This window comes from Anabrus simplex, chromosome 8 (genome assembly GCF_040414725.1).
Source record: "Anabrus simplex isolate iqAnaSimp1 chromosome 8, ASM4041472v1, whole genome shotgun sequence".
Lineage (NCBI taxonomy): Eukaryota > Metazoa > Arthropoda > Insecta > Orthoptera > Tettigoniidae > Anabrus > Anabrus simplex.
The window spans coordinates 246,272,315-246,299,402 of NC_090272.1; the positions used below are offsets into that span (position 1 = coordinate 246,272,315).

Here is a 27,088-nt window from a genome sequence, read left to right on the forward strand (position 1 = left end):
AGAAATCTTATCAGTTCCAGCTGCTTATCTAGTTTTCAATTTTAGTATCTTATTGTAAATGTCTTTGTTATAGTAGGTTTGTTTTTTGTTAAGTCGCACCTACACAGATAGGTCTTATGGAGACGATGGAACAGGAAAGGGCTAGGAGTGGGAAGGAAACAGCCGTGACCTTAATTAATGTACAGCCCCAGCATTTGCCTGGTGTGAAAATGGGAAACCACAGAAAACCATCTTCAGGGCTGACGACAGTGGGGTTCGAACCCACAATCTCCCAAATGCAAGCTCACAGCTGCACACCCTAACCGTACAGCCAGCTCGCTCAGTTGTAGATAAATTTCAATACTTCGTTAGAATTTGTCACCTCCTCTAACTGGACATTATCCTTGTAACCAACAATATTTACATACTGCTGGCTGAATACTCCTGCCTTTTGAAGATCCTTACAGACACACTCCCCATATTCATTAATGAGTTGATTAGATCTTTCTGTGATTGTCTCTTGGTTTGCCTGATAATTTGTGTGAACTTTTTCCTGATATTTTTGAGGTTGGTTGCACTTTCTTCTGTTTTGTGCGTTTGAAATTTTAACCATGCCTGATGTCTTTCTTCATGAATTTTGTCACAATCTGAGGTCCACCAGGCATGTCTTTTACGTGTGTTCAATGGGGCTAAATTTTCAGCCTGTTGCCTGAGAATTGGAACCAGTTCTTCTAAGTTATCTGTCAGTTTTATGTTTTGTGTGACTTCTCTATATTAATCATTCCTAATTAATTGGTGTGGATCAAAGTTCCTCTTTTGTTGATTGCATTTTGGTTTCTTTTTTAGTGGTGTGAACTTGATTTTGACTATGTAATGATATAAACCTATATCTACTCCTCTTAATAATTTTAACATTGTAGATTTCTCTGTGGAAGGATTTGTCCACAAATACGTGATCCAGCTGCCATTCCCCTTTTTCTCCAATCAGGATGTTTCCAAGTTTTTAAGTTTGTTGGGCCTCCTTTTGAAGTAGGTGGACTTTGAGATTAGTTTGTGTTCTCTGCAGAGTTCAACAAGTCTTTGACCATTCTTATTTGTATGTTTATGTGGAGCCCATTTCCCAATGATATTTCGGTGTTTCTTTTCTCTTCCGAGTTGGGCATTGAAGTCCCCTAATAGGATCTTAACGTTGTTAATATTTATTTGGTTTACAGTTTGGTCAAGGAGATCCCAAAACTTTTCCACTTCTTTCCTAGTCTTTGTTAGAAAATTCTTTTCATTACTAGGGGCATGGGCATTTATGATGGTATAAATTTTGTTGGATGCTTTTAAACTCAAAGTTGCAATTCTAGGTGATATGGCTTGAAAATCGATTATCGAATCTATTATTTTCACATCGACTATAAACACAGTTCCAAACTGGGGACATTGTTTCAAAACCCTTAGCCCAGGTTTCCCGTTGTAAATTCTGCAGCCTTGAGATTCAAATGGTTCTTCTGTAGTATTTCTCATCTCTTGGAGTCCTGCTACTAAAATTTTCTGTTTATCTAATTTATCCGTCAAGTTCTTTAGTTTTCCTGCTTTAAGTAGAGAATTAATATTATAAGTTGCAATGTACCTGATCTGATCTTGTTCGATCCTGTTCTTATGTGCTGGCATAGGAATGGGTGATTGCCAACGCTCCGACTCGTTGATGCCTTCAAGGTGGCTACCCACCAAATCCGATGTAGTCTTCTCCTGCTTTCTTGGACAGGATGGTAGAATTTTTTTCCTAAAAGACGTTTCCATGGTTGACTTTCGAAGGTAGTTAACCTTGGGTGGAGCAAGCTCCGATTTACAACTACGGTTGTTAACCGCAGAGGGACAACCCCAGATGTTCAGAGTTCTGGATTGGCATTTCCTCCTAACCCAATGAGGTACTGTTTTCCCGCCAATACTCGGGTGGCTGATTGAATAATAATAATAATAATAATAATAATAATAATAATAATAATAATAATAATAATGATAGGGGTTACAATATTTTATAAGCAATCTGGTAGTATATTTAACCTACTTTAAAAACTAATACATTATTTTAACATCCTTAAATGTAAATTATTTCCCTGCAAGCAGCATGTTTGTAGGCAGTGTGTATAAATGTAGGAGATTTTGTGCAATTCTTTGAATGAAGCAAACTCTTTTACAAATGTCTAAATCTTTATAGCCACTACTCACATTCCAAAGTGATTTTTGGATCCACTATCTTGATATGAACACACTCGGCTGTAGTTTCTTTCCAAGATCCAGAAAACATACTGGAAAAGTATGGACTCTGAAATCAAATAAGACACACATACGTTAAAAGTTGAGCTAGTAAGCTAGTAATTCACTCTTGTGCCATTTACTAAAAGCAACCAATAAAGGGTGTTTTTAAAGAATACCGACACAACCTTTTAGAACTAAGAAATCCATGCAATACATAATTACAAAATACTTTTAGTGAACAGCTCTCAACAGATATAGTTCCCAAATTCACTAAGTTGAAACTGAAAGACTCATTAAAGATTCAAATATCAGACTTTCTACAGAGGAATGAGAATACAGTTTACATCCAAATCAACAACTGAATAGGCTAGCCTATCAGCTCAAGATGTAGCCAGCCATTCAAAATAATCTTATGACACTTGAGACAAATATTGAACCTTTACTACCTGATCAAAATTACCTCGACACTTACTTAAAATTGTCTTCTAAGGGCCAGTTTTATCAACCACTGTTAAAAATCTGCTAACAGAACATAAGTTAACACCTTGTTAAGATTTTAAAGTGACATCAAGAAAAACTTGTTTTTACAGAACACTATAATAAGCTTGTTAACTAATTGGCATCAGAAGTCACAATCAAGTCAGCAGTGTGTAGCAGTAACATATTTCGCTTTTCTGAATGGTGCCAGGCAGAATGTTATTAATTCGTCACCTTTCACATGTACTCTTGTTTGCGCAAAATAAAAGATTCCAACTGTGCCACACCAAGGTTCCCTTGTGTCGCACCATTCTATCATCACTTTCATGGAATATGTCAATGACACATCAATCTCTGTTTATGTTCCCGACTGTAACGTAATGTTACATACTATCCACTTCATATCCGTATCGACTATATGATCCAATTAATTAATTGAAGGTGGATTCTTGTTCCTTCAATTAATTAATTGTAACGTAATGTTCGCTTCTCTTAGACAGACCATCAATAGCGACTAAGCATTTCTCTCTTTCAACTTCCTTGTGTTTTACTCTCGGGAAGAGAGACAACAACAATGACTGCTGGTGAAAAGATGGATCGGCATGTGTATGCTTAATTTTAAATGGTATTATAAGTGGATTTTCTATCCACCCTATGCAACTCCCTGCATTGGGGTAATGTTGATTATTACATAATCTGCATATTTCATTCTATAAAAGGTTTAAGTTATTTATTTACATTTTTCTTTTGGGTTTGTCATAGTTATGGTGATCTTGTGTTTTGAGATTCTGTTCTGCAGACCCCTATATGTTTGGTCTCTCCAGACCTCATAAGTTTTAATTTACATATTGCTTGTTCCATGTGTATCTTTACCATACGCGAGAAAGGAGAGTGACACCGATCTGTGTAAATTATGTGTGTACCTATGACCTTGATTTGAGACCCTGTTTAATTTTCTTCGAGTCTATGACTGGCTGAGCTTGTACGGTATTGATATGTTTTGATGCTAATGATACGCATCTCATGTTCACCGAAAGAGAGGTGATATGAGTATGGAATGTAGCGTGCATTATGTGTGTGGATCACGATTGTATTTGGGATGAGCCTGGGTTGCTGCGCGGCCATCCGACGTTGTGATATGGGTATCTTGTTCAAGCTCACAAGCCTCTGGTTTTATTTGTCATGCGGTGCGAGTGTTCTCGTATCCTAGCTTGACCCCTATTTGGATTTGCTCATATTCGTCTCTAGGTTGTGTGTATGTGTGTGCATTGATGGATGAGATTTGTGTTGGTTTCCGCATCTCGCGAATATTATTTTTGTGCCTTCCTTATTTTATTTATTATATTTGTTTTCGGCTTTGTATGCCCGATCAGTTACTTTTTTTTTTTTTTTTAATTCGTTCAGTTATCATGTTTCATTGTTTTGAGATATCAATTGATTTCGGTAACTATGGCAACCTATCATCTTCCTAGTTCTTTTTTTTTTGGAGGGGGGGGGGGTTGCTTCTCCGTGCTTTTCTGATAGCTAAGGATGCGAGTCTCTATGGAGCTATTGTTGCAGTGGCCCATCTCTTTTGAATGGACATGCCTGTTGAGGCCTAATATTGCCTTATACTCCATTACGCAACTTACTGAATTATGTGTGTTCTTTCGCACATGTCCTACTTTTCACAGTGAGGCAAGGGATGCTTCGCATTTTGACTTACTGTTCCAAGAAAAGGTTTGTTTTATTATTGATGTAATTCTCATTCATCGCAACGCTTCCATGGCAAATCTGTTAGTGTTTGTAAAAGAAAGTTTTTTGAATTGAAAGGAAACTGACTACGCACATCGTATTCCTTGGACAGAACATGTAAGTTGTTTGTTATTTGTACCCACAGCTTTTGTTCATTAACTCCTTTAACTTCATTTTTATTTTCATAAACCCCTTTTATTGGATCCCTTTTCTTTTATTGGGGGTTATGTCTCTATTACTTCCTCCCCGTAATTTAAGAGGTATGAGTTCAGCTCCAGGCAGTTTTCAGCCTGTTCCTACCAAGTCCATGAGGTAAGTATTCGTGTTGTGGTGAGTATATATTTACTGATCAGTGTGGGTGTGCGGACAACTTACTTGGCAATCAAGAGATATAAACCCCTTAACTGGGTACTAAATTCTCCACATGCGTAACCTGCCGTGGGTACTTTTTCCCCACTTTGTGATATTTAAATATTTCCTTCATAAATGTGTACACAATTAGTTTAATCTAATACGATAGTAATTATTATTCTTCAATAATGTGATACTAACATTATATACATTATTTACATTGTTATGAATCCAAATGTGTTACTAACATTATTTACATTGTTCTGAATCAGGATGATTATAGGTTTTGTAGATTGTTATCTGTGTGATATAGGCGGAAACAAGGTGTTACACACAAAGCCTTTTCACAGTCAGGACACCAGTATGATGTTTCCTTCCTCTTACCTTGGGACCAACACACAATACACCTTCGGAACTGTCGAAATACCTGCACAATCAAGCCGATCTACTTTACGTTTGGAAGCCATGCTTCATGACATAAATGGCTGCGCGGGAACTTCGTGCAAGGCACCAAAACAAATGCATTTCACGAAGCTGTGACAGCTCTAAAAAAAATACACAGCGTGATCTCGCGGAAAACATATCAACTAATGCGATAGATTCCATGGACACGCTGTATGCCTTCACCGTCAAGATACATACGCAATAAATTTTACGATCGACTAATGCCGTCGTACCCACTGTAGAAGCCCAGTGCGAAAACGTCTAAAGACGTCATACCCACTTAAGGGGTTAAATTAGACTATGCCCAGAAGAAGAAAATTATACTGGAAGGCGACAGGAAAAAATGTGTTCAGGGCAATAATTTTATTTTGCTGGAGCAAGAGATTATGGTCAATTTTCTTTTCTAAATATGAGAGAGTTAGAGAGTGTAAAAAGAACAGATGGTATATCCCGAAGGGAAAAGACACACACATTATGCTTTACGTCGCACCAACACAGATAGGTCTTATGGCAACAATGGGATAGGAAAGGGCTAGGAGTGGAAAGGAAGCAACCGTGGCCTCCTGACAGTAAAAACCGTCGCATCTCTTAATTATTTACTGAATGGAATACCTCTCGATGTGCTTTAATAGTATTTTATTATCTTCTGGAGAGACATTATTTAAATTATACGCCAACATCAAGCTTAAACAATATACCTTATAATTTATGTGAAGGTGAAGCTGTTCCGATGTGCAGTACGGTACTTTGTGGTCTGGGCGCGCTTCCTGTCTAAATTGCGGAAGGCTAGCCAAGCTCATCGTAGTCGCTTGCGAAAGGCAATACAATTAACATGGCAAGACGACTTCTTTGTTTGGCGCAATCCGCTGAGATTCAAGACTGCATAAAGATGATTCACTTGATTCAGAGATTGTATAAATACTACAATACATACTGTTTATGGATGCTACAGTCATGGAATATGAAGGATTTACCTTGTACATCATCTCTTGTTTGAGCGAGTTAAATGTTCAGCTGAAGTTATGTTGGTACCCTATTCTTTGTTTTGTAATCAAAGGGAAGGCGATGTTGTCGCAACTATAGATTACTATGCATGTAGTGTGGTTCATCATTTTCAAGGTGGATTATGGGCTTGATGAAAATTTATTTGTGATGGATTCTTGTGCGTAGCAGTCTGTAACGGCATGCTCTTTTTCGATGAGTAATTGTCATACTGGGCAAGTACGATGACTTAATTTAAGCCTAGAACGCCTACCAGGTTGCCATGTCACCCCACGGTGTTATGTTTTCCTGTTTTTGTGTGGCTGCACTGCACACTGGGCTCTCTCCTTCTCAGTAATCTCTAACAAAGGCAAACCAAGTGATACCATCAGTGTCGTGTAGGCATGCGCTGAGCATACCTGAATCTAGACGTGTGGTGGGGTTACAAGTCGCCCGATAAGTGTTTACATATGGAGATATATATATATATTGGTATTTCTGTATCGGTCATGTCCACAGTAACAAGCAAATGCACTTTTTACTTTTCCGTAATTTCCGTCTGTCTGTCTGTATGTATGTACACGCATCACTAGAAAACGGCTAGAGAGAATTTATTGAAAATCGGTATGCAACGTCGGGGAATACGTCGCTACAATCTAGGCCATAAATAATTGTATTCATGCTGAGTGAAATGGTAGTTTAGGGGAAGGCCTAAAATGTACTTCTTAAATATTTAGATTATTAGTGGTTCTATCTCAATGAAAATTTTAATGCGAAGTCGGAGAATGAGCCACTACAATCTAGACTATACATTATTTAATACACGCTGAATGAAATGGTAATTTAGTGGAAGGCCTAAAATTTAATTCTCAAATGTTTATATTATTAATTGTCATATCGATAAATACTACATAACCAAAGCCATATAGAATTAAATTTCCAACCTTTTATGTCTTACACATTTTTACCGTACCAGATATGAAAACACAGATATTCATGAATTTGTATTTTTGTTGCTAAGTGCATATCAACGCCGATCCACGAGAAAATGGGTTAACAGAATTTATTGAAAATCGGTATACAGAGTCGGAGAATAAGAAACTACAGTCTAATCTATAAACAATTTTATTCACCCTGGATGAAATTGTAGTTTGGGGGAAGGCGTCTAAAATATAATTTTTAAATATCTATGTTCTTGGTCCTATCGAAAAGTACTACATAAAAGTTATAGAGAATACAATTTCTCGTCATTTATGTTTTATTCAGTTTTAACGTACCGATTATGATAAGAGTGGTATTTCAGAGTCGGAAGGAAACTAAATGTGAAGGCCTACAATATGGAAAGCGCATAACATTGATCAACAATAACATTACATTGACCGTTGTTTGTTGTGATGTTCTTTGTCTCTTATGCTGCCTCTCAACTCCGATAGATGGGATTACTGCCGCGTACCGAGTACAGTATAACAGCCTGCCTGAATATTGGCGGGAAATAGCCGGGGAGTAGAAAGCTTTCTTCTTTAGCATGCCATTCCTCCGGTTCATACATTTTCTGATACAGCTGATACGTAACACACTGGTTCATCATAGTATTCCAGCTATTTGATCCCTACTCTGACGCGGTTTTGAATGAACAGTGGGCATACTTAAGGCAGAGGCACACTTAGTAGAGTTGTAGTAGCCCTGGTCTCTAACAAAAATTAGGGCTATTCCAAATTATTTATTGAAAATCGGTATACAGAGTCGGAGAATAAGAAACTACAGTCTAATCTATAAACAATTTTATTCACCCTGGATGAAATTGTAGTTTGGGGGAAGGCGTCTAAAATATAATTTTTAAATATCTATGTTCTTGGTCCTATCGAAAAGTACTACATAAAAGTTATAGAGAATACAATTTCTCGTCATTTATGTTTTATTCAGTTTTAACGTACCGATTATGATAAGAGTGGTATTTCAGAGTCGGAAGGAAACTAAATGTGAAGGCCTACAATATGGAAAGCGCATAACATTGATCAACAATAACATTACATTGACCGTTGTTTGTTGTGATGTTCTTTGTCTCTTATGCTGCCTCTCAACTCCGATAGATGGGATTACTGCCGCGTACCGAGTACAGTATAACAGCCTGCCTGAATATTGGCGGGAAATAGCCGGGAAGTAGAAAACTTTCTTCTTTAGCATGCCATTCCTCCGGTTCATACATTTTCTGATACAGCTGATACGTAACACACTGGTTCATCATAGTATTCCAGCTATTTGATCCCTACTCTGACGCGGTTTTGAATGAACAGTGGGCATACTTAAGGCAGAGGCACACTTAGTAGAGTTGTAGTAGCCCTGGTCTCTAACAAAAATTAGGGCTATTCCAAATTATAGCACCACAGTTCACTAAATAACTCAAAATTCAATCCTGAAAAGAGCCGTTTCTTAAGAAAAGCATCTTCCTCTTCATTTTTATTTAATTCTACATTCATTTAATTCCAAATTAGCAGTGAAGAGGGGTTTCTCCTCTGGCTTGAGGGAAAATTTGCCTCCAAGTCAGATAGATTTTTCTGCCGCCAGTGTAGTGAATTGATACTTTCCGACTCATCGGTACTTCTAGGAAACAGATTATTAAAAGGGCATAGTTTTTGCCCTGAGAGTCTCCACTATTCGACCTCCTCCGCGCCGAAAGGGACGAAGAGTGTTCACGGCTCACGGCTGTCTGCGGCTTGGTCATTCCAGCTCTGAAACTTTGGACTGTGAGATCGACAGCTTAGTCCTGTTCGTTAAAAGTGAGAAAAAGTGTGGTTTTTCATTTAATCAAGTATTTCATATGAAAGTATTGCTTTTAATCGCACCATTGTATACAGAATTCTAGGTTAGGTACTGTACACGCTGTGAGCAAGATTGTATGAAATTGTATAGTGCTTAACTTTAACCTACAAACCTACACGTCATTGTAATGTATGCTCATTTCAGTTAGGAAAACCACTAAGACAGTCGATGTGACAGTCTTTTTGAGGATGTAAAAAGGCAGGTGGAGAATGAGTGTCATACCATTATAATAAAGCTCCCCAACCTGATTGTGACTGATTGTATGGAAGCGGGTCTACCATTACAGTGTCCTAACTCAGTCTTCATATGAGAAAAAATGTTTGGTGACTTCCCCGTCACGTTTGTAGGTTAAAGTTAAAAGCTATACAATTTCATACAATCTTGCTCACAGCGTGTACAGTACCTAACCTAGAATTCTGTATACAATGTAAAATTCCGTAGCGAAGCACGGGTACATCAGCTAGTATGTTATATTTTGTTCACTGCATTAGAATTAATAGCCGTTTTTATCAAGGAAATTAGTGTGACAGACACTCACTTTACTAATAAGGTTCTCGCCATATTTGATGAAGAGAGCGAAAATGAATGACGACGAATTTCAGGAAAGTGAGAAAGAGGATAATGTTGAGGTGGATTCCAATAACCCCACTGAAATTAGTGTGTCAGAGGATTCTGATGGTATTAATGACCTTTCTAGGACTGTTCTGAAGGGAACGAATGGTCACTCGACCTCCTCGCACCCGAACTGCTGCACACAATATTGTTCTACAAGTTCCTGGTGTCAAAGGCGAGGCTAAATATGCAAAAAGCGAAGTAGAAGCCTGAAAAATTCTTTTTTACCAATAATATGTTAGACTCTATTGTTCTGCATACAAATGAAAACATTTCCTCCAGTCTCAGGCATACTGTAAAGATACAAAATTTGTGAGAGCTTGTGATTGTATGAAAATAAAAGGCATTATAGGACTTCTCCACATAGCTGCCGAACAAAAGGACAATCAACAATGTCTCTATTTTCAGGGCTTGTAGACTGTGGTCGAGGAGCATATGATGGTCCTGACGTTTCACTGAAGACTGCAATTGGCACTTCAAGGGTTCCGAATGACATGGAAGTGGAAGCAACATCACTTGTGAAAATTGGTTCACTTCAGAACTTTTGGCTCAAACAATCGTACGTGACTACTATAGGCCTAATCTAATAATGGTACAAACTCTGCACAAAAGCAAACCTGAGATTGCAGCTTTGTTCCTTCTGTGTAATAAAAAAATTAGTTCTTTCATCTCAATTCACATTTGATCACGAAACATTAGTTTCATTTTATCGGAAAAGGAGGAAATCAGTGATATTATTAACAATAATGCACAATGACAAAATTGGCAGTGTGACAAAGAAGCTGGTAGTGTATCAGGAAACCAGAGAACTATAGACCAATCAGCCTGACCAGTATAGTTTGTAAAATACTGGAGAGTTTTAATATCAAAGTACATCAGAGGGATATGTGATGATAAAAATTGCTTCACCGGGCGAGTTGGCCGTGCGCGTACAGGCGCGCGGCTGTGAGCTTGCATCCGGGAGATAGTAGGTTCGAATCCCACTGAAAATGGTTTTCCGTGGTTTCCCATTTTCACACCAGGCAAATGCTGGGGCTGTACCTTAATTAAGGCCATGGCCGCTTCCTTCCAACTAGGCCATTCCTACCCCATCGTCGCCATAAGACCTATCTGTGTCAGTGCGACATAAAGCCCCTAGCAAAAAAAAAAAAAATTGGTTCATGAGGAGCCAGTATGGATTTAGAAAGAAATTTTCTTGTGAGGCACAACTGGTGGGATTTCAGCAGGACATATCAGATCAGTTGGATTCAGGAGGTCAGTTAGATTGCATAGCCATAGATCTTTCCAAAGCTTTCGATAGAATGGAACATGGAATATTATTAAAGAAATTGGAGGGAATAGGATTGGACGTAAGGGTTACACATTGGATAAAAACATTTCTAAATTCAAGGGTTCAGAAAGTCAAAGTAGGAAATAATGTATCTCAGGAAGAGAAAGTTTGGAAGGGAATTGCACAGGGTAGTATAATCTGTCCATTACTTTTCTTAATATACGCAAATGATTTAGGGAACAATATAACATCAAAAATAAGATTGTATGCAGATGACATAATTGTTTATAGGGAAATAAACAACAATGAGGATTGTTCAGAATTACAAAGGGACCTTGAAAGTATCCAACAATGGGTTGAAGAAAATAATATGAAGGTTAATGGAGGCAAATCAACTGTTACAACTTTTACAAACAGGAGCTTTAAAACTGAATTTGAATATACTTTGGATGAGGTAGTTATCCCAAAAGATGGCAAGTGCAAATACTTAGGTGTGAGATTTGAAAGTAATTTGCACTGGAAGGGTCATATTGATGACATTGTTGGGAAAGCATACAGATCATTACATGTCATAATGAGGCTACTTCGGATCCCAAGATAGCGGGTTCAAACCCGGCTGAGGTAGTCGGATTTTTGAAGGGCGGAAAAATGTCCATTCGACATTCCATGTCGTACGATGTCGGCATGTAAAAGATCTCTGGTAATACATTTGGTATTTACCAGACAAAATTAATTAAATCTCAGCCATAGACGCCCAAGAGAGATCCGGTTTACTCTGTCTGCCATCTAGCGGACCTAGAGTAAAACGGAACGTCGAAATTGACGAGCAGACAGCCAGATGGCGTCAAATCGAAATGTCTGCACACGGTAGCTGAGGCCATACGATTATTATTATTTATTATGAGGCTACTTAAAGGATGCAACAAAGAATTAAAAGAAAAAAGTTACTTGAGTATGGTTCGTCCATTATTGGAATATGCAAACAGTGTTTGGGATCCTCACCAAGAATACCTAATAAAAGAAATAGATAGTGTGCAGAGGAAAGCAGCACGATTTGTAACAGGGGATTTCAGGAGAAAGAGTAGTGTATCAGAAATGTTAAAGGAACTTGGGTGGGAAACTTTAAGTAAGAGAAGGGAGAAAACTAGACTTATAGGATTATATAGAGCCTATACAGGAGAAGAAGCATGGGGAGATATCCGTGAGAGGCTTCAGTTGGAAAATAATTATATCGGCAGGACTGACCACAAATATAAAATTAGAAGGAATTTTAGCAGAAGCGATTGGGGTAAATTTTCATTCATTGGGAAGGGTGTGAAGAAGTAGAACAGTTTACCAGGAGTAGTGTTTGATCCTTTTCCAAAATCTGTACAGATATTCAAGAAGAGAATAAACAGCAACAGAGAAAATAAATGAAGTGTTAGAGGGCATTCGACCAGTGCAGGTTATTGTAAATAATAAAATGTGTGTGAATAAATTAATCCCATCCCCTGGTCTAAGGAGTTTGGACAGCCAAAGTAGGGGACTGCCTGTAGGGGTGAAGTACAGTGTGGACTTCGAGGGCCCTGGGACTGCTACAGTAGCCGTGAAGGCCCTTCAGGAACTCTGAAAAGTGGTGGCAAAAGGGGCTCTGATTAAGACGCAGCAGGTCGTTATGCTACTTAGGATCCAGAACGGGTAAAAAAAAAAAAAAAGTAAATAAATAAATGCAATGTAAATATTAATCTTATACCAGTTGTATAGTATCATTTGAAGTAATTCCACATACTGTATATCAGTTGACTATATTTGTAAGTAGTACAGGAGATATTATAAGTAGAATTTTGTAAACAATATAAATTTATTAAGGATGAGCTGTGTGTTTAATAGAAAACATTGTTAGCGTAAATTGTATAATATTGTATTATAGGAAAATTTTCTTCTCTTGTTAATTTAATATTTAGTGCTTGACAATAATGTATTTTAGTGTACCATTTGCCACCAAGGTAGACACCTCATTTGCAAATAAAGAGATTTTGATTTGATTTGAAGCCAGAAATTAACCTATTTTACAACCCCGCGAAGAGAGGGGTTGATATGCATGATCAGATGAACCACAGCTACTCCACGGCAAGAAAAACAAGGTGTTAACCCCCTTGTATCTTCTACAGCATGCTGCATCAAGCAGGGATTAACTCCAGAGTACTCTAAGGGCCGATTGTATAAACATCACTGACTGGAAATGAGTTTTAATCTAAGTTCAGAAAATGATCTGAGATCAGACCAGTGTCGTGTTGTATAACACTGACCTAAGATCAAATAATCGAAGTTCAGTTTTGATCCCAGTTCATATGCGAGCGCTTGGCAACAGCGCAAAAACAGCTGAGTGTCGCGAGTCGCGTTGAGCAGTGTGAATGTTTTCATTCGTATTCTGTGTGCCGAGTGAAAGAAATAAAGAAAAAAGGACTGAAATATTTGTATTGAACAAGTAAGTAGAGAAATCATACATTAATCCTGTATTATGTAAGTTAAATTTGTCGGCAAGCAATAGGCCTACACTTCTTTACTTCTTCTATTTCAGGCTCCTGCTTCCAAATCAGCTGATCTCCACACCTCGACCTCGAAAACAGCTGATGTGCTCACAAAGTCACGGTCGCCTAGCATAAAATGAAACTGAGACGTTAAAACTTGATAATGAAATTTCAAAAATGGAAATTTTGATGAAAAGGAGAATAGTTAGGCCTGGACAATAAGGAAAACTGGGTTTAATTACATAGTACAGTAGCATTGTTAGACGCACAATAGTTGTAAAGTACATTATGTTTTTGGTTATTTTTGTTGAAGATAAACTGTTTGTATAGTTTAGTTTGAACCACTTTTCGTAATAGCCAACTGTAATTTTTTTGTAAATATTGTTGCCTAAATTCATTTTTAATAATTGCTGCCCTTATAGCAGTGTTTTCTCTTCCATGAACGTCATTTGCAGCAGGTACTGGAATTTCTTCGAATGCTCTTCTTGTAGCGAACACAGCCTCATCTCTTTCAGGAACCTCATCTACTGGATTTACAGCGATATTGTGCAAGACGAATGCTGCAACTATGATTACTGCAACACAAGCTAACTTCACTCTTAGCCCCATACTGAGACAAGGGAACAGTGTTTTCATAACCCCAAATGTTCTTTCTATTGCTGACCTGGTTGCTATATGGGCTCGATTATAAGCTCGCTCTGCAGCTGTTTCGGCATGAAGTACTGGAGTCAGCAGGTAACGACAACACTGATAGCCATTGTCTCCCAGGAGTATGCCTTCTGGAAAGTCGCCCGTTTCGAACTGAGCATGCACTTGTGAATTAATGAAAATATTGCTATCGTGAGCAGATCCTGGCCATCTTGCTATGATATTTAGGGACCTGAGCCTAGCATCACAAATAACTTGAACATTTAACGAAAACCACCCATGACGATTCCTATAAACTTCTGCGTTATCGCCCCCAGGAGATATTATAGGTATGTGGGTACAATCTATAGCGCCTATAAGGAAGTGTTTTACATCGAAAAAATCACGCATGATTTTCCTCACGTCATTTTGTTCGGAAGGAACTTTGATAAACTCGTGTTTCAGTGCAGCAATAAGATTAGATACGCGATGAATGGCACTGCAGACTGTCGCTGCGTCTACATGCAGTAAATCACCAACGACTAACTGAAAACTTCCCGTGGCAAAGAATCTCAAAGTTAGTAACAATATGTGCATTTGAGTTAGTAGGTTTTAAGTAGAATATCACGCAACCTGAGTTCTAGCTGTTCCACGGTATCTTTTCCCAAGCGATATCTTAGTTTAAACTTATCACCACTTAATTCTCCCATTGGATTTCCTCTTTCACAGAACACACGGGGAGCCCGACGAAATTCATCATTTTCATCATCAGAAGATATATCCGAGAAATCAGAGTAATCACTGCATACCTGCCAACTTTTAGAACCCAAAAATAGGAAGATTTTTTAATTCTTGGATTTCATCACGTATATTTCACCACTGTCTACATGAAAATAGGTCAGGATAAAAGGCATACATATCTACAGTTACAATGCGAATTGATCATTAAATTTAAAATCTTAAACTAAAGAAAACATAAAAATGGTTACAAGAAAATGTACCTAATCACTCTAATTTATGACACATACGAATAATAATATTTATGTCACCCCGACACACACAACAAAATCCATAATACCATATTTTCTCGCGTAATTAACGCACCTTTTCGACGAAAAATACAGGCGACAACTGCGGATGCGTACATTATTCAAGGAATTCAGATCTTTACAAATTATTTATAATTCATTTACATTTAAAAGATACATCAAATATAATATAAAGACAATTGGTTCAACTCATTTGCAATTATCGTCACACAGCGTAAAATTCCAGCGTGAGATTTTTTCCTGAAAAGTCAAATAGGGTACATTAGATAAGTTAGACACGTGGGTTTGAAGTACCGACACTAGAAAATATTCTTCTCATTACGAGCTGAAAATACGACCTGAATGGCATACCGAAAAAAAAAAAACTATCCAACACGAGAAGAGCCGGGCATCGAAGGAGGGACCCTGCTACATTACCCCAAACCGTTCGTATCCAATCTTGTACGAGTGACGTGTCCATCCACCTTTTCTGTTGAATACGAACGTGGATCACTCGCGGAAATTTTGCTTTAGGCATTCTGCCATCAGCAAGCATTGCAGTACATCGTTGTTTTGGGCTTCCGATAGCGCGTACTATAACACTATATGTTCCTTTCTTATCGATTGTTCGACTTTGTGGCGTACGGAAACTGATTGGCGTCTGACGTGCGGTTCCTATAAAGGGAGATCAAATATTCCTTCATTTCACGCTTCTCAATCACAAAGCGATGACAATGGTTGAAATCATTCGTCATTTTTTGGCATAATGTTGTTGTTCGTCGAAGAGAAAGTTCATTTCTCTTCAGAAAATTAATCAAGCCTCGGCTAACCTTCAAATCCGAGATACCGATTCCATGTGCCGCGGCTATTTCTCATTCTTTTAAACACAGCATTTTGTGAGAAACGGCTTATGCAACATTGCGCAACAAAATCATATATTTAAGCAAATAATCCTCTACTTGCGGAAACTTGCCGCTTTTTGTCCGCGAAATGCTTTGCGAGACTTGTTAGCCGCTTGAAGTGCACTTCTGTTACCGCGGTAGCGCACGTTTCATTTGGACACTGAATACTTGCTGCCCGCTGCTCTATTCCCGTATGTCTCGACGTAAATGATCACCGCGAGTTTGTATGATACAGTATTACTGGAATACTGTGGACTGACAAATAAGTTTGAGATCTCAGAATGTCCCGTACCGGAAACACTCGTAAAACTAGTGCAGTGGGATTTCCTGACGGCTAATAACAGCACGTTGCCCTGTGTGTGGAATGCCTGTTTCGCGATAGGAAGCCTGCTACTTCAGTATAGTTGACATCTTTATTTCGAAACGCATCCGGAGCTGAGTGATGGATGTTCGAAGTTGTGGGTGCGTCAAATACGTGAACATTTCTTTTTCTCCACTTTGGACTCAAAAATTATTGGGATACGTAAATTATGCAAGGGCGTTAATTACGCGAAAAATACGGCACGGTAGTTTCCCTTAGACGGTAAAATGAACGGAAATTTATAGGTATCTCTGAACACTTGGAGATAACGTTTGTTATATTTTTTGGCCATAACGAGAAAAGAAAATGCCAGAAACTGTCACCGACAAGAACCCCCTTAAAAACATTCAAATAATTACAATTATGCACTTAAATACGCGAAACTATCACATGCAGAACAATTCAATATGTCCCATACATTATTAACAAACGACTTTGACAGAGAGGGGAAAAAACACGTGGCCTACCACTCCGACGAAACTGCGCACAGAAACGCTGTCAACAGCGCGCGAACAACACAAACTCATTCTTTCGTCCCGATTAACTGAGTCGCGAGCGCGCGCTAGCCTCTTGCTTGCAGGACGATTGCCGCCCCGAATCCCCAGCTGCATAAAGCGCACACGCTGTTGTGGTGAGCGGGAAACACGATACGCGAAGGCGACGGACGAATCACTCACGAAATAAAGCAACAAATAAATACGCTTGAAAATAAGGTTTCGTAAATTATACAAGTACGTAAGAATTTATCCTTTATCGAAGGGGAAGAGTATTGGCGGTACTAGAGGTTATATTAGTGAAAAATCGGAAGAAGTAAAAATTAATAGGAAAATCGGAAGACGAGTTAAAAACCGGAAAGTTTCCGGGTAAATCGGAAGGGTTGGCAGGTATGAATCAGACATCTGTAAAATACGAACGAGATAAGATAATAATGTAAGCAATTTATCGAGGTTATGTTACAGAACTATTACATTACACTACAGTAAAAGAAGCATAATATTGCCTATATATGGACAACTATAGCTAGCAATGTATGAGGTTAGACTTTACTGTATTTTTTACCATTTATCGTAAAAACACAGGTAATATTTTATTAACAATCAGCTGTTCTTGTATCTCAAGTAGAAAACAACTCCTTGAACTAAGTTCAACGTTTTGATCGGAGAAATTTCTCCAGTCAAAGTTGATCTTAGTTCAGTGGGAACTGATCTCAGATTAACGTTTATACAATACAAATGTCAAAGTTTTGCGTGAACCGAGATCAATTTTGTCTCTGATCTAAGATCAAACGGTTTATACAATTGTCCCTAAAAGTTGGCAAAAAGAAATGAGAAGCAGAACAGGTGTTCCTATTTGAAAAGTCTTGGAACAGAACTTGCTAGGCCCCATATGCAGCCCATCTCTAAAGAACTTGCTACTAACATCAGATCTGGGTTAGGTAGAGAAATGGATGACGTAGAACCAGAAATGAAAGCTAAGGAACCAAACCAAGGATGCTATGCTATCTACCCAAGAGCCAAAGACAGGAAAACTAAAACCACCTGTTTCATATGACAGACTTGTGTCCTTCCAGCATACAGGTGACATGTTTACAGAATGTGCAACAAAAGGCAACACATAATCCAATCACTGATGGAAAAGTGACTTTGGTTCACTTTACCAGAGGTACATGCAAGTGAACAGTGAACACTGCTCAACTCAACTTCTTCTTCTTCTACTGAAGGGAATTAGGGACCTTGTAGTTAGGAAACAACAGGAAAAAAAAATCTATTACTGTATTTCAGAAAATAAAGGTAAGCCAACTGTATAAATTTCTTTTTTCTACCGCTTTTCCCACACCTGTGGGGTTGCGGGTGCGAAACATGTGGATTTGGCCCTGTTTTAGGGCCGGATGCCCTTCCTGACGCCAAACCCATATGAAGAGATGTAATCACTATTGCGTGTTTCTGTGGTGGTCGGTAGTATGGTGTGTTGTCTGAATAAGAAGAGGACAATCTTGGGATATACACAAACAACCAGTCCCCGAGCCAGAAGAATTAATAATAAGCAATTAAAATCCCCGACACAGCCAGGAATTGAACCAGGGACCCTCTGAACCGAAGGGCAGTACGCTGACCATTTAGCCAACAAGTCGGACAAGCCAACTGTATAAATTATATTAAATAATTAAATCTTCATGGTGAAATTATCTTTGAGACCTAGAATTTTGTGCACCCTTTGATGTTCAGTTATCAAAAATAGTTATTATCTAGAGTATGTCCATTCCTGGTAAAATTAATGCCTGTGCACACCAACCATAGTAGCATTATTAGGAAGTAGAATTTATGTACATTTTACTTGGAATTCCTTTTAGAGGAGATTGGTGTTCATTATGATGTCCTGGAAACCACCATCCCGCCCCCAGAAGTACATTTACTTTAAAAACCTAATAAAAAGTAGCACCTGCCACTGTCCATTGCTGAAGTAGCTACTTGCATTCCTATTGGCCAATGTAAAGTCGCATGTGAGGTCATTTTACAAGTAACTAATCTCATTTTGTTCCGTATTGAAGATACAACAAGTAAATTCTTTCTTGAATAAAATTACAGTGTCCACCTATTCAATACAATTATATTTTGTAGTGATTAAATTCTACATATATTCTAGTATATATTTCATCATGTAGAATTTAATCACTACAAAATATAATTGTATTGAATAGGTGGACACAGTAATTTTATTCAAGAAAGAATTTACTTGTGAGGCCATTCCCGTCAATCATAATAACTAGATACTATTACCAACCCGGGAAGAATAACAGCACGAACATATAGAACTGATATAGGCGGGGACATGCCAAATCGAACATGCAATGCTCTGATGTCGCCCTAAACCAAATAAAATGCCTGTTATTGCCTTGGCACAATGTGTATTATGAAAAGTACGAAAAAAATTGTAAATCAGGTTTCCATCACTAGACCCTAGAGAATGAGGTGTAATCGGCTCACGTCAATCTCAATAATGAAAAAGTATTACTAATCTAACTCAACTTACCACCACTAGCCCACAAAGAATGAGCTGCTATCACCCTAACTCTACCCTAACCAGTGCAGACCAATGATGTTTGCACAGGGGAAACTAGAGGCCTAAGGCCACTTTGCGAATCTGACCGTTTGCTTGTCCCAAATCACTGGTCTTGTCCAGGTCCTCCCTAACCTGTCCAGACCAATGGTCTTGTCCAGGCTCTACCCTAATCTATCCAGACCAATGGTCTTGCCCATGCCTACCTTAATCTATCCAGACCTCCTTTGCTTGTCCACATATCACTGGTCTTGTCCACTACTACCCTAACCCATCCAGATCAATGGTGTTTACGCAGGGAACGGTCTTGTATTAATTTAACTTCCATTCTTTCCTCTCCTCCTGGGGGCTTACGCCTCCTCATCTGCGCATGGAACAACTGTCGTTTGTTTATACGCTCGGGAAGGATGTTGTCAAGCGGCGCTCGTGCTGCCAACCTCTGTACTTAGGAACTAAACACGATTGGTTTGGACGGTTAGGATAGGACCAGGACAAGACCATTGGTCTGGATTGCTATGGGCTTTACGTCGCACCGACACAGATAGGTCTTATGGCGACGATGGGATAGGAAAGGCCTAGGAGTTGGAAGGAAGCGGCCGTGGCCTTAATTAAGGTACAGCCCCAGCATTTGCCTGGTGTGAAAATGGGAAACCACGGAAAACCATTTTCAGGGCTGCCGATAGTGGGATTCGAACCTACTATCTCCCGGATGCGGTCTGGATTGGTCCTTGCCGTGCGGACGGTTAAGATAGGATCTGGACGGTTAGAAGCCGCGAAGCGGCCCTAGGCCTCTAGTTCCACGTGGAAACACGATTGGTCTGGACTGCTTCTTGCTGTGCGGACTGTTGGGATAGGAGCTGGACAATACCACTGGTCTGGATTGGTTCTTGCCATGCGGAAGGTTAGGATAGGATCTGGACAAGACCCTTGGTCTGGATGGTTAGAAGCCGCGAAGCGGCCCTAGGCCTGTAGTTTCGTGTGGAAATACGATTGGTCTGGACTGGTTCTTGCCATGCAGATGGTTAGGATAGAACCTGGACAAGACCATTGGTCCTCTACATTAACGTAAGTATTAAATTAAACTACTCCTGTACCGGGCGAGTTAGCCATGCGGTCAAGGGCACGCAGCTGTGAGCTTGCATCCGGGAGATAGAGGGTTCGAATCCCATTGTCGGCAGCCCTGAAGATGGTTTTCCGTGGTTTCCCATTTTCACACCAGGCGAATGTTGGGGCTGTACCTTAATTAAGACCACGGCCGCTTCCTTCCAACTCCTAGGCTTTTCCTATCCCGTCGTCGCCATAAGACCTATCTGTGTCGGTGCGACGTAAAGCAACTAGCAACAACAACAAATTACTCCTGGTGTGTATTTCATATTGTTTCCTTTGCATGGTGTTTCTTGTTTGTGCTTTTATTCAGCCGGGTTTGGTAACGCAATGTATTTATCAGCATTGATGGCAATGACATCACATTCTGTTCACGTTGACCTGTGAGAATGCAAGTAGCTACTTTAGCCATGGCCGATGGCGGGTGCTGCTCTTCATTAGGTTATAAAAGTAAATGTACTTCTGGGGGTGGGATGATGGGTTCCAGATATCGCAATGAACACATCTCTCCTCTAAAAAGTGGTGGTGGTGGTGGTGGTGGTGGTGGTGGTGGTGGTGGTGGTGGTGGTGGTGGTGGTGGTGGTGGTGGTGGTGGTGGTGGTGGTGGTGATTATTGTTTTAAGAGGAAGTACAACTGGGCAACCATCCTCTATATATCACTAATCAGAGAGAGAAAAAAAAATGGAAGAGGTCCAACACTTCGAAAAATGAAAGGTATCGGCCAAAGAAAGACAAGGGCCATGAAAGGCGTGAAGACGAAAGACTCCCTAGGCCTCCATACGTAATACCGTCGGGGTCGGAAAAGAACAAGAGTTGACCAAGAGAGGTCGGATAGGATAGATGAAAGTGAGGAGCCTGGCACAAGGAAGTGGAAGCAATGCCAGGACTCAGCTAAGGGCCCCGTGGTCGCCAACCCACGCTCCAAAGTTCAGAGCCCCTGGGGCCCCTTTTAGTCGCCTCTTATGACAGGCAGGGGGTACCGTGGGTGTTATTCTACCGCCCCCACCCCACAGGGGGATCCTCTAAAAGGAATTCCAAGTTAAGATTTGCATTATTTTTCACTTCCTTATAATGTTATAAACTGTGGGCTGCGGAAGGTAAAATTATACTCTCATCTTAGTTCTTAACTAGAGAAGTTGGCAACCTTTTCAACCGCCCCAACCACGTCCTCCGCGAGAAGTAAACAAAAGACAGTCGCTCTGTACAGCGCCAAGGCACTAATATTGGTGAGCACGATCGGTAGTATTGATCTACAGTAGTTCCAATTGGTCCGGATAATCGACGTCCCACTCTACCAGAATCCTCTATCCCTCGTGCTTCATGTGTCAACAGGCTCTTTAAGAAAATATAAAGTTAGGTAGGCCCTATTACTCTAGCCCGTTGGACAACATATTTCTAATGTTGTAACTAAGTGGAAATTAATGAAATCTTACTTGGAGTGCGTCTCAGAGGAGAGATGTGTACATTGCAATGTCCAGGAACCCACCGTCCCGCCCCAAGAAGTACATTTACTTTCATAACCTAATGAAGAGTATTACACGCCATTTTCATTGCTGAAGTAGGTACTTGCATTCCTATTGGCCAATGTAAAGTGGCACGTGATCTCGTTCCCGTCAACAATGTTAATCATAATCCGTTACCACACCCAGCACAATAATAGCACAAGGAAATGTAACAGGCCTAGGGCCACTTTGCGGCTTCTAACCTGGGGGCAGGCTTACGCCCCCAGACCCGCTTTGCTTGTCTCTATATCACAGGTCTTGTCCAGATCCTATCCTCACCGTCCGCACGGCAAGAACCACTCCAGAGAAATGGTCTTGCCCAGGTCTTATCTTAACCGTCCGCACAGCAAGAACCAGTCCAGACCAATGATGTTTCCACATGCAACTAGAGGCCTAGGGCCAGTTCGCAGCTTCACACCCCCAGACCCTCTTTGCTGGTCCCTATATCACAGGTCTTGTCCAGATCCTATCCTAACCGTCCGCACGGCAAGAACCACTCCAGACCAATGGTCTTGTCCAGGTCCTATCCTAATGTCCACATGGCAAGAACAACTGCTCACCAATCGTGTAACAATAATCACCATCACCAGCTATTGAAGCTCCACTCACTCATTAGTTCCTAAGTACAGAGGTTGGCAGCACTCCACCGCTTGACAACATCCTTTCAGAGAAGGCCGCGAGCATGTAAACAAACGACTGTCGTTCCACGGATGCGAAAGTCTTGTCCAACGAGCTGGAGTAATGATTAAATTTATTATTGTACACTCACCTGACAAAGGTACACTTTATGAAGTCTCCAGGCTTTTCCCAAAGCATAGACTGTGACATCACTGTTTTTGCCTTCCTTAAACAGTGCCTGATAAATGTACTGTGCTGTGCTGATTAGTTTCTTTCTGTTGGAAAAAAAATACAAAATTTTGTCAATTAATTCATGTCAGATCAGATACAATGAGACCTCGTACTTTCTATCAATAGAAATTTCATAGACGAAATGGACAGTACTGGGGATTTGCAGCAACATTTAGAACACACCATGATCTTCCCCTTTCTAACTAAATTTTCGTTTCATGCTTAGTGTATCCTTTCTTGATTCTTTCTCATTTGCCTAATTTGCTAAGTGTTAAAAATCTACAGCTCCTCTCTTCAAAAATGTTATCAATCTTATTCTAATGATGCAAATGATCAACCCTATTTGCCCACCCCGATGTATTAGCATGTAATTTGCATTCAGGTGTATCTGTACGGTGTTAAAACGATATTCGGCAATTTACAACTAGGAGCTAACCATATTTCTATCACAGATAAGTGACTCACTAAATGATGGTTAGTTACAAATTTGTTACATCAAATAACCAAAAGCAGGTATAAGAACCAGGAACCTACCTCTTTGGTGTGTTTAACGTATTCTGCAGAACATCCAACTCAGCTGATTCGTCATAATCTTCGTCCCGCTTACGCTTCCTTCCAACAAGAGCTCGAACACTCCTCCCAACGGCACGAGTACCAGTATCACAATAATCGCTCAGAAATTTACTCCAGGTTTCGCCCATGGTCTTTAGTCAGACTGAAGTTTCACCTCGTAAATTGCCATCCAAAAAAGGGCATTAACTCGGTAACACCATGGAGATATAAATGATTTTACCAGAAATTATTGTTCTAAGATCGAGAAACATATTCAAATGCCGAAACGAACTGAAATGTACTTGTAAGAACTGTTCACAGGCATTTAAATGAATCAGTCACTAATATTTTATATTGAGAGAAAGTAAATGAAAGTAGACAAAAAGCTTGCACTCTCTCTCCACTTGGGTGAGTAACTGAACAAAAAACAATAAACAAACCGAGTATTAATACAGAGCAATCAACTTGCTACAAAACTCACCAAAATCTCCGTACCTCATACCTCATAAAATACACACTTTTTGAAAATGTTCTTACGTATGAAAGCTAATCTTTTGCTTTTGTTATAATACCGATACTTTTGAATGCAATATCTTGACAAATGGTTGGGCTACTTGAACTCACTTTGAAGCTCTCAGTATGTCTAGGTTGGCACCGCAGAAAATACCACCTTCATGTTTATACAAACACATGGCAACTTTTGACGGTATTTTTAAACTTGACATAATGCATTGCGTTATTTTGACTGACTCCACTAGTGAGATTTAAACAAGTTCAATAAAACTGATAGTGTTCTCGGAACAATCTACACTCTTGACATCCAGCTGTTCTCTATAATGTCCAGGTTATGCAAGAAGACGTTACTGATATTTTCATTAAATACCAGAATAATTCACAGATTTCTTTCTCAGTACCTCGCGTGCCATTCGAGCTTGCAACTTAAAGTCTTAAACTATTGAAGGTTCATTGGCTTCTTCCAAATGTACCTGCTCGTCACGTGAAAATGCAGCGCAGAGCTCACTTGAAAAAAGCTGAAAAATCTTTCAAATACCGTAGTTATTACCTCTACTCTCCAACGTTAAATTTAGAATTTTTTAACGGGGATGAATGGCAGACCGTCTTCTTTGACCGGGCGAGTTGGCCATGCGGTTAGGGGCGCGCAGCTGTGAGCTTACATCCGGGAGATAGTGGGTTCGAATCCCATTGTCGGCAGTAGCTACGTTCCACCTAAATAACTGACTGGCAAACCATCGCCCTCTACTATAACTGCGCTAATACGCCTTCCCAATACAACAATATGAGCGATACGGGCCTAGTTCCCATTTTTACCACCGAGCGTTGCTTCGCTGGCATTGAAACACGATTGTTCATTACAGCACACGTTAAGTGTTTTGTATATTTCTGTTCAACAATATAGCCAATCACTCAATAAACATATTTGAATCACACTTTACACCTCAATAAAGAAATTCAGTGAATAACGTACCCCTCTGCAGCGGAAAAACCGTACAAAATAATATTAACGTTAGGTAGTAAATACTGTAGAAAATAGAAGATGGTCTGCCATTCATCCCCGTAAAATTCTAAATTTAGCATTGGAAAGTCTACCTCAAGTTTTATTGACAGCATACATGAACATGTGTAGAAAAATTCCATACTTTCACAGAAAAGTACTACTGACAAGCACAAAGAAAAATCTGTGGAAAAAAAAAAAAATGATCTGCTAAGAAGAATGAAATGATCAAGTTCCTCTCTAGTTTCTATTTTATTTTTTATAAAAGCGTAACATTTTCTGTTCACAATGTTGTTAATGTGAGTGTTACATGGTTCTTTCCTAATACCAATATAAATGGTCCGTTATTGGACATTATAAATTTTCCAGCTAACTCATTCCTGGTTGTCAGCGTTTCGCCCCCGTGTGCTAGGCTGGGCTCATCAGTTGGTACCTAGCACACCTACCAAGACGCTGACTAGTGCATACCCTGCGTAGGCTAATTGTAGCCACCGGCAGTGCCAATGCACTATGAGAGACTTTGTCTCATTACCAAACATTGATACCTGCTTGGCTATCAGATGATATAGGTGTTGATTCCCGTAGGGAATCTGAAATATTTGTTCCGAATGAGTAAATTTATAATACCAATATAAATGGTCCGTTATTGGACATTATAAATTTTCCAGCTAACTCATTCCTGAATATTGAATTTTCACGACCGCATTGTAATCGAAACAGACTTTCAACGTATTAGGTCGTGTTACGTACATGTAGTACGTGTTGAAGAGATGTTAAGTACAGAACAAAAATGGCCAGCCGGACACCAGTGGGATCCGAACCCACAACCTCCCGATTTCGCGTCGGTTGCTCTTCCAATTGAGCTATGGTGGCCTAGGCCATCTTTGTTCTGTTTGAAAGGATCTGAGCTACAGGTCTGGCACTACTGCTAGCACACTGTAGAGTGCGTTTAAGTCGCCCGTTGTGGGGCATGTCAATGAATATTCATGTTACATGGTTCTTTCCTAATACCAATATAAATGGTCCGTTATTGGACATTATAAATTTTCCAGCTAACTCATTCCTGGTTGTCAGCGTTTTGCCCCCGTGTGCTAGGCTGGACTCATCAGTTGGTACCTAGCACACCCACCAAGACGCTGACTAGTGCATACTCTGCGTAGGCTAATTGTAGCCACCGGCAGTGCCAATGAATATTCATTGACATGCCCCACAACGGGCGACTTAAACGCACTCTACAGTGTGCTAGCAGTAGTGCCAGACCTGTAGCTCAGATCCTTTCAAACAGAACAAAGATGGCCTAGGCCACCATAGCTCAATTGGTAGAGCAACCGACGCGAAATCGGGAGGTTGTGGGTTCGGATCCCACTGGTGTCCGGCTGGCCATTTTTGTTCTGTACTTAACATCTCTTCAACACGTACTACATGTACGTAACACGACCTAATACGTTGAAAGTCTGTTTCGATAACTCATTCCTGGTTGTCAGCGTTTCGCCCCTGTGTGCTAGGCTGGGCTTATCAGTTGGTACCTAGCACACCTACCAAGATGCTGACTAGTGCACACCCTGGAGGCCACTGCATAGGCTAATTGTAGCCACCGGCAGTGCCAATGCACTATGAGAGACTTTGTCTCATTACCAAAAATTGATGCCTGCTTGGCTATCAGATGATATAGATGTTGATTCCCGTAGGGAATCTGAAATATTTGTTCTGAATGAGTAAATTTATAATACCAATATAAATGGTCCGTTATTGGACCAACTGATGAGCCCAGCCTAGCATACGGGGGCGAAACGCTGACAACCAGGAATGAGTTAGCTGGAAAATTTATAATGTCCAATAACGGACCATTTATATTGGTATTATAAATTTACTCATTCGGAACAAATATTTCAGATTCCCTACGGGAATCAACATCTATATCATCTGATAGCCAAGCAGGCATCAATTTTTGGTAATGAGACAAAGTCTCTCATAGTGCATTGGCACTGCCGGTGGCTACAATTAGCCTATGCAGTGGCCTCCAGGGTATGCACTAGTCAGCATCTTGGTAGATGTGCTAGGTACCAACTGATGAGCCCAGCCTAGCACACGGGGGCGAAACGCTGACAACCAGGAATGAGTTAGCTGGAAAATTTATAATGTCCAATAACGGACCATTTATATTGGTA

At 39.9% G+C, this 27,088-nt stretch overlaps 1 protein-coding gene and 1 non-coding gene across 2 annotated transcripts in view; one reads left to right on the top strand and one right to left on the bottom strand.

The window, feature by feature from the left end:
• Window positions 1-23,814, bottom strand: part of gcl (germ cell-less) — a 320,949-nt gene extending 297,135 nt beyond the window's left edge. The window contains exons 1-3 of the mRNA XM_067152237.2: window positions 23,390-23,814; window positions 22,776-22,899; window positions 2,197-2,293 (exon numbers count right to left, since the gene is read on the bottom strand). Coding sequence (XP_067008338.1) covers window positions 2,197-2,293; window positions 22,776-22,899; window positions 23,390-23,556 — 388 coding nt within the window. The 5' untranslated portion in view covers window positions 23,557-23,814. The remainder of the gene's footprint in view (window positions 1-2,196; window positions 2,294-22,775; window positions 22,900-23,389) is intronic.
• A 2,407-nt stretch (window positions 23,815-26,221) lies between these two features.
• TRNAS-CGA (transfer RNA serine (anticodon CGA)) lies at window positions 26,222-26,298 on the top strand. Its single transcript has one exon. It is a non-coding gene; the product is annotated as a tRNA-Ser (tRNA).
• The last annotated feature ends 790 nt before the right edge of the window (window positions 26,299-27,088 follow it).